The 20878-nt window shown below is 37.6% G+C and overlaps 1 protein-coding gene across 3 annotated transcripts in view; it reads right to left on the minus strand.

Moving 5' to 3' along the window:
• The window catches only part of DPYSL3 (dihydropyrimidinase like 3), a 127880-nt gene that overhangs the window by 39273 nt on the left and 67729 nt on the right, over positions 1-20878 (minus strand). For all 3 annotated transcript variants that reach the window (XM_051978665.1, XM_051978668.1, XM_051978667.1), the window contains exon 2: positions 5996-6084. In XM_051978665.1, the coding sequence (XP_051834625.1) occupies positions 5996-6084 (89 nt within the window). The remainder of the gene's footprint in view (positions 1-5995; positions 6085-20878) is intronic.

A 20878-nucleotide genomic window follows, 5' to 3' on the forward strand; every position in this document is an offset into this window, starting at 1 on the left:
CATTGTGTTCTAAGGGCAAGTCACAAAGCCTGACTGCTCTGTGGGAAGGTCCAAACAAATTGACTTAAGTTCACAGACATATGCAAAGTTCCTTCACAAATGCCAAACTTAGAAGGCATCAGTTCCCATCCTCTGCCATAAATATTCTGCAGCATTCTAAGGATATTTTCAGAAGAGGCTTGGGATATTTCTTTTTCTAAAATGTATTTGTTTAAAACTTGAATACAAAATAAAAAAGAAAAAAGTATTTCTGTGTATATCAGAACATAAGAGAGGATTCAAAATATAAAAAAATAAATTTCCATTTCAAGAAAATCTATATAATGACTACTATACATTCTGTTCAGAGTTGTTCATCTTTTTTTTTTTTGTTTCCTACTAGGTTTTCTTCTGTTCCCTACTGTGGTCTTTTTAACTTTATTCTTTCCCCCCTTTCCTCCCACCCACCTCCTCCAAGAAGGCTACAATTAAGAATGGAAACAGATATAGATATAGATATATATACATATACATATGGAGACATATATATATATATATATATAGAGAGAGAGAGAGAGAGAGAGAGAGAGAGAGATCTGTAAGCATACACATATATACATTTATACATTCATGTACCCTTTGTGCTATGCTTGCTTGTCTTAGGTTTCTATGAAAGTAGAGATCATCCTTCATAAACCCAAGTCTTCTCATATTTTCCACCAACTTATCAATACACTACAGTAATACTGCAACTTATACTGTCTGGTTATTTTAAATAGTCTAAAACAATACTAATTAATATGACTGACACAGTGTAATTTTCCTATGTTTTTTCTTTTGATTACATCTATTTTAACTTAAACTTTGTCTGAGATCAGCTTGGGATTTTTCTCTAGCTAGTATGATGGGAATTTACTGGCCTGGTTCATAACCACAGCATCCTCTTGCCCATATTAAAGGGTTAGGCCCTATATTTTTAAAAAATCATCTCAAAATAGTTACAAGGTAGCCTTTCTGTTTTTTTAAACTAGTGTGGTATGGTAGAAAATGTACTGGGTCTGGAGTTGGAGGATACTTGTGTGATCTCTCTGGACCTCAGTTTCCTTATCTGTAAAATGATATGGCTTCTACAATCTAAAACTGTGGTCCTGTGGACCATCCTGCATATTTCTCACAAATGTGACTTTCCTTTTACCTCAGCTCACAGTAAGTAGACTCCCCCTGACACTCGATCCAGGGGAAAGCTCAGAAAGCTAAAACCAGGAAGGCTGGAGGAACAGCAGTCAGAACAGGTGGGGGCACCTGGGACACAGGATGCTGATGTAGCAGATGTCTGGCTGCACAGATGATGTGATAAGCATACTTCTTTCCACCAACAATAGGCAAACCTCATTTTATTCCTTCACTTCAGACCTCAAATAATATAGCTGGGTTGTATTTGGAGAGTGGGCCCTCTACCCAAAAATCCTCTCCTTCCTCTGGAAAAACCAATAGTGCAGTAGACACAACAAAGGATTTGGAATCAGGAAGTCCTATATTCAAACCTTGTCTCCAACACTTAACTCAAACTTCTCTGAGCCTCAGTTTCCCCATCTGAAAAATGAGGAAGCTGGCCTTGATTACATCTCAGGTCTCTTTTGAACTATAAATGTTATGATTCCATGATATCTAATAGCTCTTACTGTCTGCCATTCATTTAGTGATTGACTTATATTGTGTGTGTGTCTGTTTCTCCCTGCTAGATTAAACTCCATGAGGGCAAGTCTATATTCTCCCTCCTGTTTAATTATGAGCCCAGCTCAGGACCTATTAGTGCAAAGTCCCAGATGTACATACCAGAAGTCATCCAACCCCATCCCACAATCTGGACAAGGGCTTCTTCATGAACCTTACTCTTATCAGAATTGGTTCCAAGAGGAAATAACATACTCACTCACGATAGGTATAGAAATCTATCTTACTCTGAAGTAACAGGGGAAGAATGGGATAAAGACAGGGCATATTGGGGGAGGGAGCGATGAGAAGCAAAACACTTTTGAGAACGGATGGGGTGAAAGGAGAGAGTGGAATAAATGGGGGAAAATATTATCAGCAATAGTAATTGGAAAAAAAAGAATTTTGGAGCAAGTTTTTCTGATAAGGCCTTACTTCTCAAACATAGAGGGAACTGAATCAAATTTATAAAAAAGAAGAGCCATGCACCCTATTGATAAATGATTAAAAGCTATGATCTATACCCAAAGGGGTAAAAATTCATGCATGTCCTTTTACCTAACACTACCACTACTGGGCATGAATATCAAAAGAAATATTTTTTAAAAAGGACCAATGTACAAAAGTATTTGTAGCAGCTCTCTTCTCAGAACAATAAAAAAATGGAAATTAAGGGGTTGGCCATCAATTGGGGAATGGTTGAATAAATCGTGGTATATGATTGCCATGGAGTATTATTGCTCCATGGGAAATAATGAGCAGGATGCGCTCAGAAAAGAAAAAAAAGAAAAAAAAAAAAACAGACCTGGAAAGTCTTCCATGAACTCAAGCACAGTGAAATGTACTGTATACAAAGTAACAGCAATGTTCTGGGATGACTAGATATAGCAGTACAATAATCCATGACTATTTTGAAGGATTTATGATGAAAATCCTATCCATACCCAGAATAAATTGATCTTGTCTGAACACAGATTGAAGCATATTCTTTTTTTTAAAACTTTATTTTTCTTGAAGGTTTTTTTGTTTAAATGAGGGTGGGAGATTTATGTTTTCTTTCACAACACAACTTTTATGGAAATGTTTTTTATAACTTCACATGTGGTTTCTTATTAGGGTTTGGGGATAGGAATATGAGAAAATTTGGAACTCAAAAGTTTGGTTTTTTTTATGACAAAAGTTTTAAATGTAACTGAAAAAATTAAATAAAAATAAATAAATTTTTAAAAAAAGAAAGAAAGAAAATGGGCTTCTTCATCCACTTGATTTTTCCTATTTGAATGGTTAGACCAAACTTTTTTGAATGGTTATGAAATGCATCTAGGAAGTTCTGCAATGTTCTGGGGCTTGATTCAACTAGAATATTGTCAGTCAAAAACAGGAGTATCACAGGATTTACTAAATAACAGCCTGCAGGCCAAATCCACCCATCTTGTTTTTGTAAGGCCCAAATGCTAAGAACGGTTTTTGTATTTTTAAATAGTTTTGTTGTTTCTAAAAAGCATTCTTAGCTTGAGGGCTGTACATGGTGGCAAACATATCTGATGAGCTTATAGCTCCCAGTTTTTATTATTATTATTATTATTATTATTATTATTATAATCAAATGTGGAACAAGGTTAGCTTTGTTGTTAGTTCTTTAAAAAAAACCTGAGATTATTATATATGAAGGGGAGACATTTTGTTGGAAGAGAATTCATTAAGGTAGAATTTTATTCTACAAATATAATCATTTATAATCAATAATTAAATCTCATATTCTCTACAGCTTTCAATCAATTATGTGACGGTAAAGATGTGATTCAGTAAAAAGCATTGCTTATAAAAACTGTCCATTCCCTACTAAAGTCTTATCAAAGATACCTTTGATATATATATATAAAGGTGGATAATCATTAATGTTCTCTTGGTTATCTTTGGGGGAATAATTAATAAGGATCAGGATCTTTTCTATTTAATTAATATATTCTTCTCCCCTTCAGATATCTTATAAATCAAAGCCTTAGTATATTCACATTGTATCTAATCCAGCCACTTTCCCCCTTTTTATTCTGTTAGCACTAATTCTTTATTCTCTATAAACACATGTGAGACTGTGATGTTAGAATTCAGGTATAGTAGTTCTATTACCCTTAATAGTTAATGTATATATTATATCATATATGTAATATATAATAGTTTGTGTACATAATATATAATACATATATTAAATAGACATATATCCTCCAGCCACTTTCCCCTTTTTATTCTGTTAGCACTATTTCTGCCTTCTCTATAAACACATGTGAGACTGTGATGTTAGATTTCAGCTATGGTAGTATGGTATAATACATATATTCCATATTGTACATATATATAATATATGCACATATACATAATTTATGTCAACTATTAAGTTTTATATATTTGTCATAAAAATCTTTGCAGATTTTTGCCATTTTTCTTCTGTCTGATGTTATCTTTCCATTTATATTCTTAAATATCCTCAATATCACTTTGCTTAGTTGGCTGGGAAAAGACAAAAATATGAAGGACCTTGAATGCCAAACTAAGGAATCTGTTTCCTATGGAAGGAGAGAAGAAGGAAACAGTTATCTACTATATGCCAGATTCTGTTAGGCACTTTATAAATATTATTCAACAGACGGATAGTATTATTATCCCATTTTACAGCTGAGAACACTGAGGCAAACAGAGGTTAGGTGACTAGCCAGTTCAAAGTAGGTGAGTATCTGAAGTAAAATTTGAACTCAGGCCTTCCTGACTTTAAGCCCAGTTCTCTATGTCTAGTGAATGAATGAAGCTTTCCAAGCGAGGGAACAATAAGTTAAAAGATGTACCTTAGATGAAGAAGGATGGTTTAGAGAAGAGAGAATGTTAACAGGGAGCCAGTGAGAAGGCTGCTATACCAGGAGAAAGGTACTGAAGGAAGAGTAAGAAATCAAAAATAATGCTGAGGTTATGAAGGTGGGAAACTCGAACAGGGTTGGTACCCTTGAAGAAACAGGAAAATTAAGTCAAGGGGAGAACTGAATTGGAAGTACTTGGGAATATCTAGTTTAAAATGTCCAATAGGGAATGTGGGCTAGGTGCTCAGGAGAGAGACTAGGTCTAGATATAGAAACCTGAGGGATTTGTGTAGAAATAATTACATCCATGGGAACTGATTAAATCAGTTTTTAAAGAGTGTTCAGGCCAGACTTTTGGCATATATCTAAGACAAGATGAGAAAGGGATGGACAAAAGAAATCGAGAAAAAAAGTGTTCAAACAGGAAAGAAGAAAACCAGAAAAAAAACAAGTTTACAAAAATTCACAGAGGAGAGAATAGGCAACAATGTCAAATTTTAAAAAGAGGTCAAGAAGAAAGATAACCCACAATACCTTATCTTGTATGGAAAAAATTACCTTATATGCTCTAAGATTCAGTGCTGAGGTATGACATGGCAAGGAAACCTAAATACAGTATTAATTCCATTCAATATACATTTATTAAGTAACCACTGTATAAAGTCCATGATAAAAACTGGAGAAAATATGAAATGAGAAAGATATTCACATCCCTGTGGCATTTATAATCCAGCAGGAATTTCAAATCCATAAATAATTATAGTTATAATATTAAATAATTAAATTTAAATTTTTCAAAAATAAATCATTGATATTAAATAATTTTAGGAAAATAGTGTGGCAAGTGATTGGATTTAGAGGATAAATGAGAAGGAAGAGTTGAGAATAACCCCAAAGTAGGGGCAGCTAGATAGTGCAATGGATAGAACAACAGCCCTGAAGTCAGGATTACCTGAGTTCAAATGTGGCCTCAGACATTTAACACTCCATAGCCATGTGATCCTGGATAAGTCACACGCTGACTGCCTCAGCAAAAGAGAGAGAGAGAGAGAGAAAGAGAGAGAGAGAAACAGAGAAAGAGAGAGAGAGAATAAACCCAAAGTTATAAATTTGGGTTCACAGAAATTTGGGGTTAATATCCATGGGAACAGTGAAACTGGAAGGGAAAGTTAAATTACATAGAAAGATTGAAAGAGATAAGTTCAGTTTTGGATCTGCTGAGATTAAAATGATTGTTGTTTTAATATCTACAAGGCTGATGGAAATGTGAGACTGGAATTCAAATTAAAATTTCAGGATTTAGAATCAAAGATAGACGGGGGGAGGGAGAAAAAAAGAGAGACAAACAGAGAGCTGAGGGTCGGGGGGAGACACCCATATATCCACAACAATATATACGCTGAGAGTAAGTAAGGCGAACATTTAATCAGGAAGAGAAAGAATAGCATACATACTTTATTAAGCCATCTTCCATGTAGATGTCTGCATAAAAGGACTGGTCATCGTTGACTATCCTGCCCCCTTTAATAAGAAGACGGTCACTCTAAAAAGGAAGGAAAAGAAGAGTTATTGTAGCCTCAGAGGTTGAAAAGGTGTCACTCATTACTCTACTATAGTAGGACCCAGCATCATATTCTGAAAAGGGAAATGGGGTTTGTTGAATAGATAATGTCCTCTGAAATCCAGTAAGGGTGTGGCATAACCAGCTAAATTCAGTTTAACAAACATTTATTTGTTTGTTTGCACATCTACTCTGTGCAAAGCTTGTCCCTGGCGCTGGAGGAAATTATAATATAATATATATTATATACCTATAATATAAAATATAATAATTATTATCAACAATAATAATTAAAAGGTCAGATAAGGCAGTCTGACCCTCACAGATTTTCTAGTCTATTAGCAGGTAAGACTTAACAACATGTTCTGTTTCTTGCTTTCCAATGAGACCAAGTTTCATCTATCTGAAGAGCAAAAACTAGTTTTTAAAATACTAGAAAAGCATTTCTCCCCTTCATTGTCCATTGATATCTGGGATTAGGTGGTAGAAACAGTAAAAACAGTCTTATCTTGGAAGGGGGAGAGCACATATTGGGCTGAAAAACCAGTAGAGCCCCCTTTTCCAAACTGGGCTGTTCCTTAAAAGAAGAAAGCATCCAGAAACAAAATGGTGACCATCACATCTGGCTTGAAAGTTAAATGATTTTTCATTCCCAACCACAGCAAGAAAATTGAGAAACTAGGAAGGAGAGAAAGCCATTTTGCTGGACTCTTGACATACAACCTGAATAGACTGAATCTGACGATCATAATATAAACTTCAGGCAAAAAAATTCTTGCATTCCACCAAGCCAGGAGTTGAAACAACCAGAGAACCTCAGAGTTGGCAACTGGAAGGGATGGACCTCAGCCATCTCAAGAATCCCCTATACAACTTACCCAATGAGTGGCCATTTAGCCTTTGCCCAAAAATCAAAAGTAAGAAAAAAAATCTCTAAAGGAAATGGCATGTCACCTCATTTGGGAGAGGTAGGTAGGTGGCTCAGTGGAGAGAGCTCTGGGCCCGGAGTTGGATAGACCTGAACTCAAATCCAGCTTTAAATACTGAATAGCTGTCTGATCCTTGGGCAAGTCATTTAATTTTTCTGCCTCAGTTTCCTCATCTCTAAAATGGGGATCATGATAGGGCCTGCCTTGCAGGGTTTTCATGAGGATCAAATGGGATAATAATTGTAAAACACAAGCACAAGATCACCTCTAATGGAGAAACAAGATGGTCCAGAGAAAAGGGCCATGGATTTGGAAGCAAAGGACCTAGGCTGAACAACTGCTCTGCTATTGTCTAGCTACTGGATCACAGGTAGGCCTCAGGCTCCCTGAGTCTCAGTTTGCTCATTTGGCCTCTCTAAAATCAATGAATGGCAGGCCACGGACTCCTGTCATTGGACTCTTTGAAATCTCTTTCTCAGAATCTGCAGTGCATGCCAAATTTCTACCGTGACTTCTTCTCTCCTTCCCTACAAAATTCCCATCATGTGCACACCCCAGTAGCCAGTTCCTCCTCATTGATGAGAATCAGATCTAAAATGGGCCTAGTCTTCACTGATTCCCCCAGCTTTCACAGGACGGAATCATGGGGAAACTCAAGAAATTAGATGACTTGATTTCTGGTAGTGAAAGGCTCTGGTAGATGTCTTGATTACGATGTAACGCTCCCATGAAGGGCATTTAATCTGTTTCCCAAATGTCTCATCCAGCCTCATCATGCATTGTTCCACACACCACAACTGGTTTTCTTGCTGTTCTTCCCATCACACTTCACCTACCACCTCCATGTCTGCACACTTGGCCATTCCCCAGAAGAGAAATGCACATCCTCCTTAGCTCTATCTCATGGAATCCACCCACAACTTTCAAGACATAACTCAGGGATTTTCTCCACAATGCCCTTTCTGATCTCCCAAACTGATGAAGCTTTCCCCATACCTAACTACCTTGCTTTTAACTACCTCATCTATTTCCTCTCTCTGTCCAAGTGGTCTACAGTTATGTCACTTCCATAACTATAAAATCTTCAATCAAATGCATCCCACTGCAATTCCCTCCCATTATCTTTTAAATAATCAAATAGCACTTAGTGTTCTTTCACCACCCCCCATTCCTTTTATCATCCTTCTTCTTGAACATCTACCCCAAAGAGGACTTCTCTCAAATTTCTCAGAGGACCAAAGCCTCCTCCCTTTTCCATTATCCCACTGCATTTGTGTACACACTATACCTCCTTCGATAGTCTTTAAATTCCAGACAGTGACTGTAATTTTCATTCTTGTATTCCCCAGCACCGAGCACACATAGTAAATGCACAATAAAAATTTTTGGAACAGCTTTGCCTCTTCCCCCTTCCCTTCCCCATCCCTACCTCCCAGTCTCAGAATTTCTACACTTGGTATCTGGCATAAAAATGGATAAGTATCTGAATGTCTATATAGTTTTTTGAAGGTCAGTCTTAAAAAAATCATATTCTCAACTTATAAAAATGATTTCTTGATTGTGTGGAGTTAGAAATAATTCCCTATGCTTATTATTCCTGACTCCCTAAATTCCCCTGTCCTTTGAGGAATTTTGTATGTTGTATGTAAATGTTTTCAATTATTGGCTTGACAGACTGATAGCAAACTACTTGAGAAAGCAAGGAATGAAAAAATGCACAGCTTCCCCTCTTCTATCCCCCCCCCACAAAATCCTGGTAACAAAAATTAATGGCCCTGGGCCCTGGGCCAAACATAACAATAATTTCTGTGATATCAGTTCCCTTTCCACTTGAAAAGGGTGTTGACTTTTTTTAAAAATAAAAGTTGTATCAAAGGCTTTTATTCAGATACCACTGTACTTTCTGAATATGCCCCCCTTCCCAATCTGTTTGGTAGGCCTTTTTCAGTTAACCAAGAAAAACAGGTAAGTAAAAATCAAGGATCATATCAACCATGTCTGACAGCACATTTCCTCTCCAAGGAAAGAATCCTAAAATCAGAGATGGGAGAAAACATAGAGATCATTTATTCAATCCCCTATTTTTACAAATGAGGAACTAGGGGTTTGGAGAAGCTAAATATCTTGTTCAAGATCATACACTAATAAGTAACAGAATTCAAACCCAGTTCCTCTTATTCCAAATCTAGCCACCTTTCTCATTCTCTTATTTTTGTGGGTCAAAATTGGTTATTAAAATTACACCACATCTGACACAATACTTTCATGGGCTTGTGGCTTTTCCTAGTCCTGCTTATATCAGTGCATCCATTAAGACAAGTTTTCCCATGTATCTCTAAATTTCTCATATATCATTTTTTTTAGGACAGTAACATTCCACTATATTCACATGCCACAATTTGTGCTGTCATTCTTTTTTAAAATACAATTTTAATTTATTAACAATTTTCCAATTATAGGTAAAAAAAATTTTAATATTCATTTTTGAAAATTGAGTTCTAAATTTTCACCCTCCCTTCTGCCCTCCTCCAGAACTCTCTAAAGCAAGCAATTTGAAATTGATTATACATATCTGTCATGCAAAACATATTTCCTTATTAGCCATGTTGCAAAAGTCAGAAAAATTAAGTTTAAAAAAGTATGCTTCAATTTGTACTCCCAGTTTTTTTTATTAGTGGGAATTTATTAGTTCTTTTCCTGGCAGTAATAGAGTTTATTAGTTCTTTTTCTGGAGGTAAGCAGCATTTTTCATCATAAGTCCTTTGGAATTGTCTTAGATCACTGTATTGATCAGAGCAGCCAAGTTTTTCACAGTTGATCAACATAACAGTACTCCTGTTATAGAGTATGATGTTCTCCCAGTCCTGAGCAGGACATGGATGTGTGAATTGCTCTATACCAATCCACAAATACTCACTCTGTAGCTAGGCTCTACTTAAGGGTACTGTTCCAAATTTTTAGTTAAATGTAGGACTGTTTTTCCTTCTAATCTTTGACCTCCTTGTGTCATAAGGACATTGCCTATATCTGCCTTTGGTTTTTAAAGGCAGGATTAAGTGTGTAAGGAAAGATGGATAAAATAAGGCTGCCCAACAGGGAAGGGGAGTAAGGCCCCACCCCGGGACCCACCCTTGTTTTCATGATTGCAGCCAAAAGTTACATCAGAGTCAAATGAGGAAAAATATGTTTCTGAGAGAGGCTTACAAAGGAGGTTCTAACTGGATCAGGCTTGAGAAAACAGAGGATCTAAATCAGAGAATTCTCTGAAAGAGAATTTTAAAGGGAATTTTAACACTCTAATAAGACTAATGGACAAAGCACAGGAACTTTCCTGTCCCACCACCAAGACATTTCATACAATCTTTTTTCTGTTTTTGGGATGCATACTCAATTTAACTACTATTCTTAACAAGAAACTAAAATTTTGATTTTACAGCAAAGAAATCATAGGGCCAGAGATTCTGAGTTGTAAAGATTATCTAGTATTAACTCCATCATTCTACAGGTGGAGAAATTGAAAACCAAATTGTAAATGGCAAAATCCTAATTCTGCATCTACTGCCTAGGCTTATTAGGTCAATGTTAGAAATGAAAAAAAAAAAAAAAAGACCTGGGATCTTCTGAAAGCTAACTTGTAAACCTGGAATTAGACAGATCTGAGTACAAATTTGTCCTCAACACTGTAAGATCCTGGGCAAGTCACTTAATAGTTTTCCTCATCTGTAAAATGAGAACAACATAATAGCATCTACATCCAGAAATTGTTGTAAGGATAAACTAATTAATGTTTGTAAGGTGTTTTGCAAACTTTAAAATGCTATATAAATGCTAGCTATTGTTACTGTAATGATGTGGCTAACACAAAAGGACTGAGCAATTCTTTCTTTAAAAGTAGGCGTTATTTCATTTCATTTTCTTTATCCCTTTTAAATTCCTTCTACAATCCAAAGTATTATTTTTCTCCTTTTAAAAATTTTATTTTAATGTATGAAATTAAACAAGCATTTCCGTGACATAAAAAGATGATTGCACATGAAACTTCAAGGTTTTTATATACAACTTCCTATTTCTTTTAAATATATAAAAATTATCATGTAAATTTTTTCTACCCTCCCCATCCTACAGATAGCTACCATTAAATGCAAAATATAAGTAAAATCATTCTGTACATATATATATATCATCTTTCTTCTTTGTAGTTAATTTAAGTATTTATAACAGTCAAAATAATTTAATATTATTTTTCTATTAGAAGACTGAACTCAACTGGTTTATGGAGGGGAAAATGAGCCCTTTTTTAAACTTCTTTTTATCCTTATTACTTAGCAGTGTCTGAGCACAGCAGGTGCTTAATAAATGCTTACTGACTGCTTTTCTATACTTGTATCCATATAACACAGTGGAAAACTGCCAGATTTGGAGTCAGATGACCTGGATTCAAATTCTGACTCCATCACTTACTGTATAATATTGGACAAGTCCCTTAACTCAGTGGGATTATATGAAGTTTATATGTGGTTCCATAGATTCACCATCATCATCATCATCATCCTTCCAGCCTCAAGTCTGGGAGATGCCCATAACTGAGCCCAAGCTATTTCAGTGAATGACAGCTAGGAAACAAAAGCTGCCTTGAGCCCATCCCACCCAAGAGAATGAGTGCAAGTGTTAATACTAGCAGAATTAGCACCATTCCTAAAGATATCTGAAACCCCTTCAAATGCTAAGTGAGTAACTCTCCTGGTACCTCTACTCTAGCCAAGTTTAACAAGTCAGTGAAAGGGCTGAGATGAATTTATTAGCCCAGGATGGACCTTAGATAAAACAGAGTAGAGACACAAGGGAAAGGAAAACAAATTCAAGCAATTTCAGTTTGCAAAAGACAAAAGAAGAAATGCAGGGAAGAAGGGGAATCCAATTGAACAACATAAGGAAAAGTCAAACTAGTGTCCTGGGTTGGACTGGCAGAAATCTACAAGGTCCCCAACTCCCAACTCATCCTTTAATAAGGAAACTGCGCAAGGCTAGTAACAGGGTGACGTCCACCCACACAGAGGGTCAGTTAAAGAGGAATAGGATTAGCCGTCTTCAAGTAACCTGAAGGACTGAGATGTAAAAGAGGGCTTTGACCTCTGAAATCTGTGTAAAGTGACTTTGCTCCAAGTTTCAGCCTGCAAGGCGGCAGAGCTGGGGTCAAAACAGAGGTCTTTCAGGTTCCTCTCCGGATGCCCTTCTTGCCCTCTGACCCACAATGCCCCCAACAACAGCAGTCTGTCCCCTTGCAAGCCCCTCGGCCCTTCCATGCAGACCTCCAAAGGCTAAATCTTTAGTTCTACCTGGTTCATGAGAATCCAAGACAAGACAATCAAAACTCCCCGGAAAACAGCTCTGGTCCAACCAACACGTGTATCTAGTTTGTTACCAGTATGTAAAGGGTGAACAAGGGCAGCTCAGTGGCTACAGTGCCAGGCCTGTTGTCAGGAAAACCTGGATTCAAACATGGACTCGGACCCTTAACAAGATCTGTGATCCTGGGCAAATCTAACCTGTTTGCCTCAGTTTCCTCATCTGTAAAATGAGCTGGAAAAGAAAATGGCAGATCACTCCAGTGCCTTTGCCAAGAAAACCACAAATAAGGTCACAAAGAATTGTACACAACTGAAACAATTAAACAAACAAAACTGATGAACACTCAAGTACCTAATTTACAAAAAGCTATTAGCTGAATACAAAAGTATCTCACTCCATGGGACTGATCATTCAGACTTTTCTGGGCTAAAAAGAAATTATACTCTGAGGTGTACAACTTTCGATCAAAATAGAAGGAACTGTGCTGGTATTAGTATTGTGTCTTCCAGGGGCTCCTACTGAGGTCATGAGTAAGCATAGGAAAGATTAGCAAAATGGTAGGACTGACATCTTCTAACCCCATAGACCAAGGCTGTCTGGACTAGGTGCCACAAGATCCTGGCTCTGCTCCTCCTATGTTTTAGAACTTAGGGCAAGTCAGTACATTTCTCTAAGTTTCAGTTCTCTCATTTATAAAATGAGACAAACTGGGCTAGATTAATGCAGATTCCTAATATTTTTATTCCCAAACTCCTTTCAACAACAACAAAAAGATGTTGTGAACTATTGGGGTAATTTAACATGCTATTCATAATATTATTTTAAGATTTATTCATTAAATGCTTACAGTAACCACATTGATAACTTTTGCTCCCTAAAAAACTCCAAATTAAAATTTATAAACCTAAAATGGCTTCAACCACACACATACTTGTCAAAGAGAATAAACTGTATGCAACATAATTAGGCAATTATTCATTGCTAAAGATGTCATTAAAGAATTTTTAGCATGAATTCCTTGAATCATGGGTCTTAAAACCCCCATTTGGGGATCGTCACACCCCTAAATAGGAACTAAAGGGGAATGGGTTTATAAAGCTATTTACACTTATTACCTTATTAGATCCTCACAACAAACCATAAGGTAGGTAGGTGCTATTATTATCCCCACTTTATAGATGAAAAAACTAAGGCATGACAGATCAAGTCATTTGATCCCAGCTATCTGAAATCCTATCCAATTGCTTTCTCCAGTATACCTTACTGCGTAACATCCCCCAGTTTCACCTATACAATGAGGTAAGTGAGGGGCATCTTTCTGGCTCCCATGTATAAGAGGCTCGTGAGCCATTCTTTTGGGACAAGACAATAGGATAAATTCCAAGTCCAAACAATCTTTAGAGGTCTCCCCCCCCAATCTCCTTCAAGGTACCACTTAACAATAAAAGGCATTAAAACTTTACCCTTGTGGCCTCAAAGTGTGACTGCAGCTTATAAAAGCATCTAATTTACAACCAAGAGTAGCTCAGGCCTTTGAATTTACTTCACCAGGGTGTTATAAAGATTAAGGAAATCATCTGTAAAATGTTATACACTCCAGGGGTTTAAAAAAAAACCCCAGCTCTATAAATGGGCTGTGTTACAAGAAAACACTCTGGAACCCATTAGATTGAGGAGTGAATGGATGGTGTCTATAAACACAAAACTGAAGTGGAGGCCAGCAAGCTTGAGTCCTGCCTCGGCCTCCTCACACTCAGAGGAATTTAATTGCCACCTCCTCCTTCTTGAGGCAAGGAGGGAATGAGCCCCTTGGAGAAAGGAAAGCCTGCTTTGGCCCTCATCCAGTCAACAAAGCAAGAGAAACTCAGTGCTGGAGGCCCATCTGGTTAATAGCCCACAGGCCATCCTGCAGCTCCAAATAAAAGGATAATACCAAGGGTAGAAGGCAAAATGAAAAACCAGCCCATGAGTTGCCCCAATCTGAGGAAACTGTCTTTTTTATGATTTTCAACTTATCACAAAATTCTGAGAGTGAAGATTAACTCACTGAAAAATAAGATCAAGGTGCAGTACAGGTGGTCTCTCTTCATCCCACAGAAATCAATTTACATGGGGGTTAAGACATGCACTTCCTTAAGGGACGCCCCTACTCAGCGGACATGTTGGGGTGAATGCCGCACCCTGCTCCGTCTGTGCAGCTTTAAGAGAGAAGATTTCAGGATCAGAGAAACAAGATATTCTATGGAGGTGCAGAGTAGCTTGGGTGTTGCCTTTGTGAGGGAAACACGGTATATATGATGATGCCCAAAGAATTCTAAAATAGTGTCACACAGAGAGCAATGGAAAAGGTTGAGCAGGATGCAGCAGAGAGCCAATGAGGAATCTGGAGGAACAAGAATAAAAAAATGTCTCCCAGGAGTTGGACAATGGTAACAAAAATGGAGTGATCACACTAATGGAGATGGGAGAGATGATGGGTGAGATGGCCAGAGTGCTTGTTCAGTGGACTCCAGCAACTGAGGGGAAATGAGGGATGCTCCTAGTATACTGTGTAGATTCTTTGGTGGTAAACTTACAGGAGGATAGGGACAGGGATGGTTGTGGTGGTGATTATTTACATGACACAAAGGAACGTTAGCTAGTTATATGACACTGCTTAAGTCACTTGTCCTTTTGGGTCCTTTATCTGCAAAATGAAGAAATTGGAACAGAGGACCACTAAAAATCTCTTTTTAGTTTTACAGTGTGTGGCACTATTAAAAAAAAAAAAGCTGGATCTCTTATTTCTTCAGTGTGGGTACTCTTAATAAGGAAATCTTTCATCCACCCAATTCATTTTTCACTTGGAATCTACATATCACATGCTGTCCATAATACAATAAAATCTATGCTTTGTCATTTCACTGTGATGTCATTTGGGGTTTTCTTGGCAAAGATACTGGAATAGTTTATCATTATTTTCGCTAGGCCATTTTACAGATGAGGAAACTGAGGCAAGTAGGGTTAAATAACTTGGTCAGGATTATATAGTTTAGAAGTGTTTATGGCCAGATTTGAATTCAAGAAGATGAATCTTCTCAAGTTACAACAAAATAGACTGTAAGTAGTAACATGTTAGATCTCTGAGAACCAAAATGGTTTAAAAAAAAAATCATCTGAATTGCCATGGATCTGGCCATTGAGTCAGCCTATCAAAGATGCTAGAACAGGGTTACTCTTCAATTCATAACCTAGAAGGTTAAAGTTAAAAGGTTATGTTTTTTAGAACAGTCCAATTCATTAGATACATCAGTGAATATTTGTCAGCCATCTATTGCATGCTGGAAAAAAACAATCTTTCAATGAGGAAAGTGAGACCTAGAAAAAGCAACTTGCACAGCTGTCATGCAAGGTTATATGGCAGAACTTGGATTCCAGGGCTCATACCACTCCATTATGAGTATTATTTTTCCTATTGCTCAGAGGAGGTATTGGAGATTCTAGTATGACTTCCTTGAACTTGCAATCAGATGCAAATTTAGCATTTTCTACTACATCTTATTGCTTCTTCATTATTATTATATCACCCCCCCCTTTTGCAGATGAGAAAAATGAGGTTCACAAGGTTGGCTTGTTTGTGACCACACAGCCAAGGCCAGAGTCGATTCCTCAAACCCAAGTCTTTTGGAGTTCACTGAGCACCAAGCTGTCTCATCTCCTTTTCTTGGTTAGACTGTTCTCAGTTCCTAAAACAATCAGCCAAGGTCATTTCAAACTCTCCAATTCCTGAACCTCCCCCCTCCACAGGAGATTCCAAAGACTCCTCCAGTCCACCATTCCCCAGAAAATTAGATTCCCTACAAACTGTCCTCCTGGCAGGGGGGCAAATCCCAAGTAAGAGAATTATTCCTTTTTCCTTTGCTTCTTCCCTAGAGCACGTATATGCTCGTAAGACTTTCACTTACAAATATGCAATTTAGACACAAAAAATAGAGAAAGGGAGGGGACTGAATCTTAGAGAATAATGTAATTTCTTGGCTCTGGGTTTCTTTGTGCTGGAAACCAGCCATGTCTAGACAGATCTGCCTATGCAAACCTCCCCTCAACTACCATGGATTATTACCTGAGTATGTCAAACTTCCTGACCTACTCCCCCATCACCCTCCTCAAATAATAGTACTTACTAAACAGTTAGATAGGCTATACAGAAGCTAAATTAAAATAATACAGAGGCTTAAAGATTGAGAGAAGGAGTTAAAGAGGAAGGGTGGTAGAGGACAAGCTAAAAATCTGCATTAACATGCAGAGAATGGTAAAAAGAGGCTCAGCTAAAGATCAGCTCACTGAAGGCAAGGGGTGCATTCTTTTCATACTGGACCTATATATATATATATACACAAAGCTTCTTAAAACTGTGGGTTGCGACTCCATATGCAGGAATTGCAAAAAAAAAAAAATTGGCAACAGTAAAAGGGATCAAATATTCCATCAAGATTTAATTCTTTATGTAAAAATAAACAAGCACATCTATCTCAGTATGCAAATTTGCTTTGATCTTTAATAAATGGCAAAAATATATGTATACCAAAGAATTGTTTTTAAAATAAATTTCTTTATGCTTTATTATCATAAATGTTTGGTTTGCATACCTATTTTATATATTTGGGGTCACATAAAACTTTCTCAGCCAGAGTTGCAAATGGCAAAAGTTTGGGAAGACCCAATATATAGCACTGTGCTTTGCACATAGAGCAGCAAGATGGTGCAGGAAGACCTGAGTTTAAATCCAGTTCTAGCTGAGTTACTATGACAAAGTCATTTAACTCTGTTTGCCTCAGTTTTCTCATCTATAAAATGAGCTGGAGAAAGAAACAGCAAAGCTTCTTTAGTATCTTTGCCAAGAAAAACCCATTGAGGTCACAGAGTTAACTCAACTGAAAAATGGCTGAACAACCATTTTAAAGGTGCAAAGGGCTGAGAGGGAAGTGTCTTCTCAGAGGAGAGGACAGACTGGGAAGAGACCCACGGGCCCTTTTCTGCAGCCCCCAGTGGCTTTCTTCCCCTCAGCAAAGTGCCAGGCAGGGAGGTTTTGTAGGTGGACTGGAGCTGATCTGACATGGGGACAGAACCAGAGGTGGGAAAAGGCTGACATGGCATCAAGGAGGGAAGGATTCACAGAACTGGAGAATCTGCAGCAGAAAGGGTCTCAGAGGCTGCCTAATGCAATGTCCAACACAGCAGAGGGCCAGCCTCTGAATGGGGAAATGCAGTGAAAATGGACCCATCAAGTGGCAATCACCAAGGAGGGGTCTGGGGTGCAAGGAGGCCAGACCGAAGGGTGGAGCAGCTGGAGCCAAGTATAGATGGCAGCCCCAGGAAGGGGATGAGCTGACTAATGGAAGAAGGCCTGGTTTGCCAGGCTGTTTGGTGAGGCTTTCTAAATATACATCAAGGGCGGCCATGTGGGATCAAAACCAGCAATCAGTACACTGTGGCCAGCATCACGTTACACAGGTCTGGGCAGCATTAACACATGACACAAAAAGGGGGGTAAAGTCAAGGGGGAAACAAGTAGGGGGAAAAGGCAAGAACTGTCAGGAAGGCTTGAATTCTAATCCTGACAGTCACAAATTCAAGTGACTTAGTTTCTTATTTCCCATTTGTCAAGGAGTGTCTCTAAGAGGCAACCATGATCTAGAATAGGGGTGTCAAAGTCAACTAGAAATGGGAGGTTAATGTATACATAAGACTCTCTGTGGACTGCACAGTGATTTAGAAAATCACCTATGAACGTTATCTGTGTTCTACTGAATTGTTTTTATTTTGTTAAATATTTCCCAATATGTTTTAATCTGGTACAGGCCATTGGGGCCCGAATTACAGAAGCCAAAATAAGAGCAGATTTATAAGCATCTCACTTCTCCCAAAAAAAGACTGAGAGGTAGAGATTTCATGGAAAGGCTATCTGAGTTCTGAACTGACACTTATTTATTACTAAAATAACCTCAGACAAGTGACCTGACCTCAATGGGGCTCAGTTTCTCTATCTGCAAAACAAGAGGGCTGAAATAAATGATCTCTAAGGTCTCTTTTAGCAATCATTCTGTGAGAGTCAGGCTACTGCCTTAACCATTTCCTCATTCTATAAAAGGACCATTTCAATCTGCCTTCTACATATAAAGGGGGAAAGGAAACAGTCACCAGTCTACACATTGGCACTGGAAACTCTATGAATGTTCTACTCTGGGTAGAGAAATATCAAGAGAGGAATTAGAAAAGAAACCCCCTTTTGCAATACTGAAAACTAGCAAAAACTTCAACACAAGAGGGGGAGGACATGGGCACTCTGGCCCTGGAATGTGTTGGTGGTAATTTCAAATTACAGGCAATTGCTCACCACCCATTTGAGGAGGCGGCAATGGAGCCTAATACAAAACTGACCTTATATTTTAGTGCTGGCAGTGACTAATTTGGGGACTGTGGTTTTAGGCACCCAACCACCGGCTTATGCAACTTCCTAAATCTGCCGCGTGGTGGATGTGTTTAAGAGAGCTCACAGTTTGAGACACACAGATCACTCCAGGCCAGCCGTGGGACTTCAAGATGCCTTGGGAAAGCTGGATTCAAAGGCCATACAGTTCTAGTTCCTAGAAATACAGATTTGCATTTGTGGAGAAACACCAAGTAGGCAGGTCCCTTCACTTTTCTCAACAGTGGCCCCAAGTCAAGAACTGGGGGTCTTACTTACATGAACTGATGCTAAGTGAAATGAGCAGAACCAGGAGATCATTATACACTTCGACAACGATATTGTATGAGGACATATTTTGATGGAAGTGGATTTCTTTGACAAAGAGACCTGAGTTTCAATTGATAAATGACGGACAAAAGCAGCTACACCCAAAGAAAGAACACTGGGAAACGAATGTGAACTATCTGCATTTTTGTTTCTCTTCCCGGGTTATTTATACCTTCTGAATCCAATTCTCCCTGTGCAACAAGAGAACTGTTCGGTTCTGCAAACATATATTGTATCTAGGATATACTGCAACATATCCAACATATAAAGGACTGCTTGCCATCTAGGGGAGGGGATGGAGGGAGGGAGGGGAAAAAAAAAATCGGAACAGAAACGAGTGTCAATATAAAGTAATTATTAAATAAAAAATTAAAAAAAAAATAAAAATAAATAAAAAACTGTTAAAAAAAAAAAAAAAGAACTGGGGGTCTTAGACTAGTTGTGTCTTTCCTTTTGGTAATTCTAGTGTCTTCCCTCTGTTGATCATCTCTAATATATACATATATGTGCATTTGTGTATATGTGTATATAGACAGATATAGATATATTTAGACATATGTCATTCGTATATAGTTATCAGCACAGCAGGGACCAAAACCAGGTCTATGGAATTTAGAGCTTCTACATGGCCTTAAGGAAACCTTATCACACATATTATGCACCAAAGATTCAGGCCTGCTCCATCCACACACCTCTCAGCACCATCCTGCAACTCTCTAAACTAAAATTATAATATGCAAAAAAGTTGCTGATGTAAAATTTTGTCAAGAGACTTTCCTCATAAATAACTCCCTATACCAAATGAAATCACAGATGTGATATATACCTATAGTAGTGATATCATTGGGTAGTCATGGGGAGAGAATAGGAGTGAAGGAGGTAGAAAAGAAATTTACATGATAATTTTATTATATATTTAAAAGGAATAGCAAGTTATACATAACAGATTTGCACTTTCATGTGTAATCATCTTTTAATTATATTAGAAATGCTTTGTTTTATTTCATAAATTAAAAATAAACATTTTTTAAACCACAGGTGTGTATTTATATTCTCAGAAAAATCTAATACCTAGAAGACAGTGAGTGTACAATAAAAGCTTTTTTATTCATTTCTAAAGACTTGGAGAGCCAGTCTCAGCATTATCCAAATCTGTCCACTTTTATAATCAAAGTTTAATTTAAGAAGTCTGATTATGAGTTAGCCAGAGAGGTCAGACTAAAAACCTGAGCTTGCTCCCTGTTTCAGCTATACTCCTTTGTCGAAAGAGCACTTTGGCCTCTTCCCTTAGGTTTATCAAATTCTACCTGCATCATACTCCTTTGCATACACATTTTACCTCCCATCTAGTAATCCAGTAAGCTCCAGGGCCTGTTGTCTTTCATTTCTGTATCCTCAGTATCTAATACATACATAGTAGGCACTCAGTTCATAGGATCAAAAATTTAAAGTCAAAAAACATCTCAGAAGTAATCAAGCTTTATAGGTTTTTTTTTTTAACAGACAACTTTTTACTTGAGTTTTATCAGGATTAAATCAAGCCTTCCCCCAAAAAAAGGGCTCATCCAAAGAAATTAATTAATTAATGGGTGATTATCTTCACTTAAAGAGGCTATAATAACCTATTAGAGATGAAAAAGATTTTAGAGATTATTAGTCCAACTTTCTCACTTGATTCTAATTCCAAATCTAACACTTTCCTAATTGTCCTATTAAATAA

The sequence above is a fragment of the Antechinus flavipes genome, chromosome 2 (genome assembly GCF_016432865.1).
Source record: "Antechinus flavipes isolate AdamAnt ecotype Samford, QLD, Australia chromosome 2, AdamAnt_v2, whole genome shotgun sequence".
Taxonomy (NCBI): Eukaryota; Metazoa; Chordata; class Mammalia; order Dasyuromorphia; family Dasyuridae; genus Antechinus; species Antechinus flavipes.